The sequence below is a fragment of the Vitis riparia genome, chromosome 10 (genome assembly GCF_004353265.1).
Source record: "Vitis riparia cultivar Riparia Gloire de Montpellier isolate 1030 chromosome 10, EGFV_Vit.rip_1.0, whole genome shotgun sequence".
Classification (NCBI taxonomy): domain Eukaryota; kingdom Viridiplantae; phylum Streptophyta; class Magnoliopsida; order Vitales; family Vitaceae; genus Vitis; species Vitis riparia.
Window position 1 is genome coordinate 6568594 of NC_048440.1, and position 11656 is coordinate 6580249.

Here is an 11656-nt window from a genome sequence, read left to right on the forward strand (position 1 = left end):
TTTTTTTAATTAAAATCGTAATTGACAATTGATGTTTTATTTTTAAACTGAATCCGTAATTGACAATTGATGTTTCATTTTTGAAAGAAAGTTTCAATTGTTAATTAAGGCTTTATTTTTTAATTGAAATATAGAAAGGTAAATATTTGGGTTTTGAATTAGTCAAACTTGTAGAATAATTGGGGCAAAGGGGAACGAGAGCAAGAAAAAAAAATTGTAGAATAATTAGGGTTTCAAAAGTAACAAAACATATAAAAGTGAAAGAATTCAAACTCCTATTTGGGTTTTGAATCAGTCAAAAATTGTTCAACTTTCTTCTTGTTCCTAATAATATATACACCTCTCTATTTATATTAATGTATTGGCTCTACTGTTCTTTTTTTCCTCCACTGTCACACGTTAAATAATTGCCTCCAATCTACAATTATTTAAGTTAGCATGTTGTGCAAATAATGGTGTTTCGAAAAGATATTTTACTTTTTGTATACATTGAATAAGGATAAAGAAACAATGGCAACAAATTAATGGTATCTTGGCTTTTATCATAGAATAATAGTGGTTTCAAAAATGACAAAAAAGTGAAGAATTCAAAGTCCTTTTTTGGTTTTGAATTACTCAGAATTGCTTTACATTTATGTTAATTCCTTATATAGACAAAGGTTTTCAAAATATATTTTACTTTCCGTATACGTCAAATACATAAGGGTAAAGAAACAGAGTTTTAGGACAAAATAATCCTTCTATAAAATAAATATATATATATATATATATATATATATATATATATAAGATTTACCCATTTTGGGAAACTTATGTTCAAATTAACTACTTTATTATCACATAAGAGTCATGCCATTTTTTTTTCCAAAATTTAACTAAAAGCTTTAATCATTAAATAAGACTTCATTTTTGAACTGAAACTTTAATTGTCAATTAAGACTTTATTTTTGAACTGAATCCATAATTGACAATTGAAGTTTTTTTTTTTTAACTGAAGTTTAAATTATTAATTGAGACTTCATTTTTAATTAAAAAGGGGAACGGTATGGAGAGAAAGGGAAAATGAAAATATTTGGATTTTGAATTAGTCAGAATTGTAGAATAATAGGGAAAAGGGAAACGACAGCAATAACAAAAGAAAAATTGTAGAATGATTGGGGTTTTAAAAGTAACAAAACATATAAAAAACTCCTATTTGGGTTTTGAATCATTCAGAATTGTTCGACTTTCTTCTTGTTCCTAATAATATATACGCGTCTCTATTTATATTAATTTATTGGCTTTGTTAACTGTTCTTTTTTTTTTTTCCTCCACATCACACGTAAAATATTTACCTTCAATTTACTATTATTTAAGTTAGCGTGTTGTGCAAATAAAAGTGTTTCGAAAAAATATTTTACTTTTTGTATACATTGAATAAGGATAAAAAAAATAATAGCAACAAATTGATGGTATCGTGGATTTTATTATAGAATAATAAGGGTTTCAAAAAAGACTTAAAAGTAAGAATTCAAAGTCTTTTTTTTGTTTTGAATTACTCAGAATTGCTTTATATTTTAGTCAATTCCTTATTAAGATAAAGGTTTTTAAAATATATTTTACATTTATATACATCAAATACATAAAGATAAAGAAACAGTTCTGAGACCAAAATAATCATTTTATAGATTTTTTATTTTATTTTATAAAACTTATGTTCAAATTAATCTTTTTAGTTTATATATATATATATATATATTCAAGATTTAAGTTGAAATCTCAATTATCAAAGACTTTATTTTTTAACTGAAGTTACAGTTAAAAATTAATTAATTGAAGTCTTGATTATCAATTGAAATTTTATTTTTGAATTAAATATTGATAATTGAGATTTAATTTTTTAATTGAAAAGAGAAATGAAACGGAGAGAAGGGGGAAAGGTGGGGAAAGTAGAGTAAATAAAAAAATGAAAAAAAAAATCTCTTATTGATATGAATCCAAAGGGACACTAGTTTGTATACAATTATAAAAAACAAAGGCTAGTTTGGGCCACAATTCAAAGAAACAAGAGGGAACAAATTGGCAATGGCTTCTATTATGGAGAATGGGATCTATGGGATTTGGGTCAATGAATTTCAGATGGACCCCAGGAAGGCAGGAAGCCTTCTTCACGCTTCCAATTTTATATGAATCTCCATTAAAAGCATTATGGCCAGTTTGTTTTAATGTGTTGACAGTCATAGCATGTGCCTTGTAACATTGCGTAGAATATAATATTTTTCATTCATAACTGTTCACAACTTGCTAAAATCAAGATCTGATCTCATACTCTCTCTTATCTTTTATTTTATAAGTATGAAATCCAACCCTATTATATATAAAATGGGGAGGTTCAAAAAAGTTGATTGCCACCTTGTCCGTATGTGACATGCTATGAATTGACATTACAAATATCATTGCCACCTGTTACTGCCTTTTTCTCTTTTGGTGATATCGAAAGGAAAGAAAAAGGGAGAGAGGGGGAGATTGCGTGGCCAATAATGATATCAACCGGAAGATTTCACTGAGGAGGGAGGGAGAGGCGTAGCAGGGAAAAAAAAAAAAGACAATCTCGATATAAAAAATACAGTCGATTTAGAATACATAAAAAAGATATAATTTTCACATTAAAAATTAATTTTCAGATTTCATAAAATTAAATTTCAAAAAATATATATTTATCAAATCATCCCATCAATACACAAGTTTCCTTTATTTTATATGTATGAAATCCAAACCTATTATATTTAAAATGGGGAGGTTCAAATAAGTTGATTGCGACCTTGTCGGTACGTGACATGCTATGAATTGACATTAATTTTTTTTTGTATTAGAGAAGAAAAATGATCACAATTAAAATAAAATGCTATACAATCACCACAGATATTATAAATTTTTTGGATTTGAAACAATCTTGGAGCTGACTAGAAAACCTGCACCGCGCGCAATTCGAGCAGAGAAAGGGGTAGTCCCCGTAAACCTAATTGGTGGGGCGGCGATATGTACACGGGCAGTTGACTAGCATTAATTTCTTGCTCCCTGGGAGGGATAAGCAACGGGGCGGCTTTTGGCCGGGTGTCCCATCCCAACCCCCTCGTTATTTAAAATAATTTTTATTTTTATCTCATTTAAAAAATTAAATAAATTAGGATAAGACGGTGATGGTACGATAATTTCTCCCATTCGGCCCGTCTTATCCCATTTTAACTTTTTATTTTTTATTTTTTATTTTTATGTTTAATTTTTTAAAATTTTAATTATATTAAAATAAATTATTTTTATAAATAACTAAATTATTATATTTTTATAACTTATTTTATTAAAAATATTTTTTTATTCTTATATTAAAAATAACAAAATAAAAAATAAATTAAATTTATTTTAAAAATTAAATTTATATATATTCGGCACGGATATGACGGTATCTGAATTTTTTTTTTTAAATCCGTTTAATTAAAATTAAAACTTGTTCCATTGGAGACATGACAAGACGAGTGCTCAAAAAAAATCTGTATCATTGTCATCCCTACTCCCTTTACCATTAATTCCGTGAGACACATGGATGTGGTTACTAAACATGTGCATACAAATACGAAGCGGAGATATCATGTATCATGCAATATATAAAAAAGAGAGTAGACTTTGTAGAGAGATTGGTCCGCCACTAGCATTTCCAAGTGGTAAGAAAATTCCAACACACCACTCAGTGTCAGAGCCATGTGAATACAATGCAGATGGGAGCAGAGGAAGCTAGCTGGTGACCATTGTTATAGCTTGTAAGTTATAATTGTAGTGCCATCAACATGTTAAAGGAATAACATAAAAATAAAACAACTCACGTAAAAGCTATAAAAGTTTTTATATCTTCATCTTAATTGTGAGCTCTTTTATTATAGTATGCATTTCAATTCTCACAATTCCTTACATCTACTCCTTAGTGAACTCTCTTATTTTATAAGTTTCTTTTATTTTTTCTCCCATCTTGTTTTCATAACTTTTTCATTTCGGTTCTAAAATATTTATAAATATATTTCTATTAATTAGTTTTTATTATATTATAAGGAATTTATTTAGAATCACATATAAAATCAGGAAATATTTTATATAATATTCATTTTATTAAATATATATATATATATATATATATATATATATATATATATTGGAATTTGATAGATCTCTCCTTTGGGTGCTTATATATACACCCCTTTGCCACTGGCCAGAGGACATAGGCCATAGAAGATGGAACTTAACACCTTCCTCTTGCTTTGCATGCCACTGATCCTGTGCTTTTTCCTCCTCCAATTTCTGCGCCCATCATCCCACGCTACCAAGCTACCGCCTGGCCCAACTGGCCTCCCTATTTTGGGCTCCCTACTGGAAATTGGCAAACTTCCTCATCGCTCACTTGCAAGATTGGCCAAAATCCACGGCCCTCTCATCACTCTCCGCCTTGGCTCCATCACCACCGTCGTCGCCTCCTCTCCCCAGACAGCCAAACTAATTCTCCAAACACATGGCCAGAACTTCCTGGACCGTCCTGCTCCCGAGGCCCTCGACAGTCCTCAAGGCACAATCGGATGGATTCCTGCGGACCATGTATGGCGCAGCCGCCGCCGTGTTTGCATCAACCACTTGTTCACATCCCAGAGCCTGGACTCACTCCAACACCTTCGATACAAAAGGTGGAACAACTTCTCCAACATATCCGTAAGCACTGTGTTTCCGGTACACCGGTGGATATCGGCCTACTCACCTCTGCCATCAACTTGAACGTGCTTTCAAACGCCATTTTCTCTGTTGACCTTGTTGATCCAGGATTTGAGTCGGCTCAGGATTTCAGGGATCAGGTGTGGGGAATCATGGAGGGTGCTGGCAAGTTTAATATTTCAGATTATTTTCCCATGTTTCGAAGGTTCGATTTGCTAGGTGTGAAGCGCGACACTTTCTCATCTTATAAACGGCTTTATGAAATAGTTGGTGGTATAATCAAAAGCCGTATCAAGTGTAGAGCCTCCAATCCGATGAGCAGGAATGACGACTTCTTGGATGTGATTCTTGATCAGTGCCAAGAAGATGGCTCTGTTTTCAATTCTGATAATATCCAGGTTTTGATTGTGGTAAGACCCGTTAATTAATTCACATCTCTAATTTTAATTAAATTCAATCTAATGTCATTTTTTGTAAACTCAGCGAGTTGGCGCTTAGTACCAGTCGAAATTTATTGTAGGATCAGGTCAACAAGTAAAAGATTCATCTTAGGGAAAGGGCTAGCTAGAAAAGATAAAATTAACACCATTTATATGCTGGCAAAGTAGTGAGGGAGATCATGAAGAGGAAGAAGGCCTTGATTGATTGCTACATGAGTAGACAGTAGTGTTACTTAATAATTCTTCTATGCATGCATGCATATATGCATTTTAACAATTGCAAGGTGGTGAACTCTCACTTTTTGGCAGGAACTATTTTATGCTGGAAGTGATACATCTACCATAACAACTGAATGGGCAATGACTGAACTTCTTCGAAATCCTCGGCTGATGCAAAAGGTTCGGCAAGAACTTAGCGAAGTTATCGGGGCAGGTCAAATGGTTAGAGAATCAGATATGGACCGACTTCCATATTTTCAAGCTGTTGTGAAAGAGACGCTTAGACTCCATCCGGCTGGGCCTCTTCTGTTACCTTTTAAAGCAAAGAATGATGTGGAATTATGCGGTTTCACCATACCCAGTAACAGTCATGTCATCGTCAATATGTGGGCTATTGCAAGAGATCCAAGTTATTGGGAGGATCCTTCATCCTTCCTTCCCGAAAGATTCTTGGGCTCTAAGATAGATTATAGAGGCCAAGATTATGAGTATATACCATTTGGAGCAGGTAGGCGAATCTGCCCAGGCATACCTCTTGCCATCAGAATGGTTCAACTAGTGTTAGCTTCCATTATCCACTCCTTCAACTGGAAGCTTCCTGAAGGAATCACTCCACTGACCATTGACATGCAAGAAAAATGCGGAGCTACCTTGAAGAAGGCCATTCCTCTTTCTGCCATTCCATTTATCGAAGAAAATTAAGATCGACTCTTCATGAGTCCATCTTTTCTTCCTTCAATTTGGGATTGTTGTGGCTACCTATCTTTTCTATCTATATATGCACATAACTAGAATGCCTTGTGCATTGAAGTCGCCATGATATTATAGCTAGCTCACTGTACTTGATATATCATCCTAGTGGCCAGCAAGTGTGCTAGCTCTTGCATGTAGGTCATCTTGAATGCTTATGTTTTTATTCTGGAGCTCTTAATTCTTCCTCCTCTCACCTCTTCTGACTCCCGACCATAGATTAATTGATAAATATAATGAATTAAAATAGATAATAACATCAAAATGATAAAACAATTCTAATTTTTTTGAGTAATGTCAGGAGCTCATGATAAGTGTATATAAGCTAAAAGAATAAGATGACCAAAAGAATGCCATATAAGCTAAAAGGAAACTCACCCATCTGATCCAACTAACTCAAAATTGGGGATAACGTGGAGGAAAGTGGTCCGTGTTACTTACACATATTCCAAATGTATCTGATCAGACTACAGTAGAGTGTATAAAGATGTTAATTATTGTCATGACTCAGGACTCGGGTGCGGGGCAACCGGAACCTCCCGTGATCTCAGGGTCAAAGATTTCACTCTTTATAGTGTAGGATATGGAGCTAGTCAATCTAATATTTAATCATAATTCAATATTTTTAAAAAAGTAGGATTTTTCACAAAATTGATGATTAAAGTCCGTTAAACGAAAAAGAAATTTATTCAAATATATATATAGGTTTTAATGTCCAAAAATTTACAAAGAAAAACCAAATCAGTCACAATATATGCATTCAGCACTAATCCCAATATTATTTCATGAAATTTCATATTAACATTTTGTTTTATTAAGGTGGTGTTTGTTTTTTTACTTTATTTTAAATAGAACCTTAATACTTAATAGTATTAAATATTAGGTTGTTTGTTTTTGTAGTATTTTATTTCTATTAAATATTAAAAAGTAAAAAAAACCAATATATTATTTTTCAATTTAGAAAAAGCCACATATTTTGGTTTTTTCTATTCAGTAAAAATTTTATAATAAATCATGAAAAAGTAGAAAAACAAACAACCTAAATTCTGAAAACAAATTGCTTTAAGCAAAAAGCCAAAAAAACAAACACCACCTAAATCCACATGTAAAACCTGCTTTAAAAATGCATCATTTGTGTGTCCCTAAAATACTCATAATATTTATTCTACATAAAAATAGGAAAATACTCTTTATTTTGAGTCTTCTTTAAGGTAAAAAATTTACATCTTTCGTTCTATTAAGTCTTGAATTAGCCATTTTTTATCTTCTCCATTTTTTGTCCTTTCTTACAATGGTGAGTTGGAGTTTGTTACATTTTTGTAACAAATTCTTATCTCCAACCCTTATAAAACCAATTGTACACTTTTCGCATTTGTGAGTGAGATCAGAGAATTTTTCTCCCAATTCTATTTTCTCTCTAATATGGTATCAGAGCATTTTCTCTCCGCTATGCTTAATTTTTCCATTTGATAGCTCGAGACGGCTCCTCCGGTTGTTCAATAGTCAACACCCCCAATTCTTCTCCCATGGAAGACTCCAGTAGCCCATATTTTCTCTCAAATGGAGGTCATCCATGATTATTCTTGGTTTCTCACTATCTTAGTGATAACAATTGCAAACATAGAGTCACGAGATGCTCATGGCTCTCACTGTGAAGAACAAGGTTGGGTTTGTCAATGGAAGCATTCCTTATCTAGATGCAGACAACCTTCTCTATGGCTCTTAGGTTTGCTACAATAGCATGGTAATTTCCTGGATATTGAATTTTGTTATTAAGGAGATAGCTGATAGTCTTCGTTATATGGATACTGTTGTTGGAATTTGGGAGGACTTTCAAAATCGTTTTCATCAAGTAATGAACCTCAGATTTTTCAGATTTATAAGCATCTTGTTGCCAAGGTGCCATGGACGTCAATACCTATTTCACTTGTTTCAAGATACTTTGGAATGAACATTAAGATTTTCAACTTGTTCCAATTTACCGATGTGGAGCAATGAAAGCTTGGATGGATTTTCAACAACAAGAGCATGCTATGCAATTTCTTATGGGTCTCAATGATTCTTATGTACAAACTTAAGCCCAAATCTTGATGCTTAATCCTTTGCCTCCAATTTCCAAAGTCTTTACCTTGGTTGTTCAAGAAGAACATCAACGATTCATCACTCATGGAAAATCCCCTTTATATGACCCTTTGGTTGTTCAAGACTCTAATCCACCTGCAACTATTGCAACAACTATTGGGAATTCTAAGTCAAAACGGAATAGACCACTTTCTCATTGTGGTATTTAAGGACATACTATTGATAAATGCTACAAACTCCATGATTATCCACCAGGATACAAGTTTAAACCCAAGGCAGGCACATCTAATCCCCAAATTAATCAAACCATATCAACTAAATCCACTACTTCTATAAAATCACCCTAGGCTTATTGACTGCTTCTCAATGCCAACAACTCATTGCTCTTCTCAGCTCTCAACTTCATGGAATCACTCTTACTCCAATTGAACTATTGTAGGTTGGACCATCTGTTTCCAACATACACGGTATCTTACCATCTCATCCACCTTATCTTTACATCCCTTACCTTCATCATCATGGGTTTTAGACATGGGTGCAACACATCATGTCTGTTGTTTTATAGAGCTTTTCATTTCCTTTCTTCATGTTAGAAATTCCATTGTCACATTATCAAATGGTCAATTAGTTTTTATCAATAGAATAGGATTTCTACGATTACCTGATCATATTGTTCTAACCAATGTCTTCTTTGTTCATTAGTTTTGTTTCAATCTCCTCTCCATTAGTTTACTCATAGAAAGACACAAATATCCTACTAACTTTCTTATTGATTCTAGTCTTATTCGGGACCATACTCGCGACATGATAATTGGGAAGGGTAGAAGACAAGTCAATCTCAATGTTTTCGATTCAACTAACTTTAGCTCTTTTCTCTTTAACATTTCAATAAATTAATTGTAATAACCTTAGTTTATCTCAGACTAAACTTTGACATCATCTTTTAGGACATCCATCAAATGTAAAGCTACAAAATATGAGAAATGAATTACAAATTTCATCTGTTTCTAATCTTCCATCTCATTTCTTTATTTGTCATTTGGCTAAACAATGTCGTTTATCTTTTCCACCTTCCAACAATTTATCATCCTCGCCTTTTGATTTGATACACTATGATGTTTGGTGCTCTTTCCATATTTACACCATTGAGGGATTTTGCTATTTCTTAACCATAGTTGATGACTACACACATTTCACCTAAGTGTATTTTCTACGATCTTGATGGGATTGAGCCTTAGAAAACATGACATGATATAATAGATTGAGATTCATTTATAAATTTATTTGTTTATGTTTCTTAGTTTCCCTTAATTATCTTTTTTTTATTAATTGATTATTTGAGCATACATGTCCCTCATCATTTACATTATACATCACTTGGGTGCATTAGGAGTTGCACAGAAAATCAAAGTCATGGGTTCCTTGTAAAGTAATGAGTTGTCCACAATCGGTTCATGGATTTGGGCTATCCATCTGAGGTTGTAGTGCATTACCTCCTAATTGAAGGGATGACTTGTTTTGGCCATCGAGATGGTTTTCCCATGCTAAGTGCACTAGTGCATGTGATGCGTATTGGATAGGACCTACAGTAAATCATGACACAAGACTATCAATTGTCATAAGTCACCAAGCTATCATACTGCTTGGATTCCCAACCTTGAGAGGATATTGAACTTATGTCAAAGCTAACAAGAGGTTTTAAACTATGGATAAGACCCTAAAGTGGTCATATATCCCTATGGATTGTGTCACTCTTGATAGAGGCTAGTGATAATAGGAATGCTCAATAAAGGCACCATGATATCTTATGGATTGAGATAGTGTGTCCCCTTGTGTGATCCAAAAGACATGTGATTTAGAAGACTATGGTCATAACATTTTCTTTAGTGAAAAATTGACATATGCTCTTTAGAGTTAGAGTATGTCAATTGATCACATAATAGGTGAGATCTGTAACTCAAGGATTGGAGAAGTAATTTTGATAGGTGATAACACCACCTTATTAGATTACAAACACCAATTCATGGGGAGTTTTCATGTAGTGAATAGTTGGTCACAAATCCTGAGTTTCATCTTGTCGTTATTTGAATAGGATACTAGAGTTCAATTGATTCTCTATAATGGGATGTTGAATCAACTTTAGAATTGGATTCTAAAGGAGCCAGTATTCCTATGGGTCCCAGTGGTCCCCACTTTGAGATCATATACCTTGTTGACATGGATTATGAGGGTTGGATTGACTTTAGGTTCACTTTGTGCATAAGGGCATTTTGGTAATTATGCAAGGTTGCAAAGGGGTAAGTGAACAAGGTTTCTGGATTGGGCTAATTGATTAATTAGTAGGCCCTATTGGGTTAATTAAACAATTAGGACCCATTTTAGGCTAGATTAAGTGACTTAGGCCCATGTGGCTCAAGTTACTTAAGCCCACTTAGGAACTGTATATATACCCCTAAGGGTTAAGGTTTCCATAGCTTTTTCCTTCCACCATCCAGAGAGATTGAGAGCCATAGCTTCCACCCTCTTTCCTCTCCACCGGAAGTATGCCAAGATCAAGGTTCAAGTCATTGGGTGAAAGACTTCAGGTTTATGAGACTTCTACGATTTCAATCTTCATTTCACAATGTGGATTTGATTTAGGGAACATCTGAATATGAGGTATAGTTTTCGTTAGCACTTTATGAATCCTTTTAAAGTATAAAAATGTTATTTTTCCACTGTGCATAAGATTTAGAAAAATCCTAAGATAGTTATGCATGTTGCTATCCTGATCTGGACTTGGGAAACTAAGAGATACAAGTTTTTCCCTTCAACTAGTATAAGAGCCATAGGTTAGTAATCGTTTTAGAACCATTCTAGGGTGTGCTAACTTGTTTTTGTTTATCCCATGGCCCTAAGGATAATTAATGTGTGTTATTTATTATGATCTTATTATAATATGATGGTTATAATTGTGATTGCTTTTTATTAGGGTTGTAATAATTACTTGGTTGGTTTTTTACTTTTCCTAGATGGGTTGTAAGCCTCATAAGAGGCATAAGATTTATGTTCTTTTGTAAAAATTCATTTTTTATTTATTTATTATTTATTATTTTTTTAATCTTAGAATGGTATGTAAACTCCAAATATTTAGAGTATAGGATTTTGTTGTAAAAATTCTTTTTATTTATTTATTTATTTTTATTTTTATCATTCTTTATAACTTATGGATAGTATGGAAGCAATCCGAAGCATCAAAAAGTGGTCACACACATTCCCTTGCTAGAAAAGAGAAAATAAGGCATCTTGAAATTTCTTTCATGAGTTCCTATGGTGATTTAAGGGAAAATAAAGAATCTTGGAAGTTCTTGATTTGAGATCCTTGGCAGCATAATTTTTTTCATTTTTAACTTAAAATCGGGATGACTTCCTATGAGTTTCTTAAAGCAAGCCACCTA

The 11656-nt window shown here is 33.1% G+C and overlaps 1 protein-coding gene across 1 annotated transcript; it reads left to right on the forward strand.

The window, feature by feature from the left end:
* Positions 1–4268: 4268 nt before the first annotated feature.
* LOC117923444 (geraniol 8-hydroxylase-like) lies at positions 4269–6333 on the forward strand. The gene is made up of 2 exons (XM_034841730.1): positions 4269–5138; positions 5478–6333. The coding sequence occupies exons 1-2, from the start codon at positions 4599–4601 to the stop codon at positions 6087–6089; spliced, it is 1152 nt and encodes a 383-aa protein (XP_034697621.1). The 5' UTR covers positions 4269–4598; the 3' UTR covers positions 6090–6333.
* The last annotated feature ends 5323 nt before the right edge of the window (positions 6334–11656 follow it).

What these genes read in the sequence shown, in the direction of transcription:
- LOC117923444 (XM_034841730.1), top strand. Translation starts at nt 4,599, where the DNA reads ATGGATTCCTGCGGACCATGTATGGCGCAGCCGCCGCCGTGTTTGCAT. An exon ending in ATATCCAGGTTTTGATTGTG is followed by an intron (nt 5,139 to 5,477) that starts GTAAGACCCGTT and finishes ACTTTTTGGCAG; the next exon opens with GAACTATTTTATGCTGGAAG.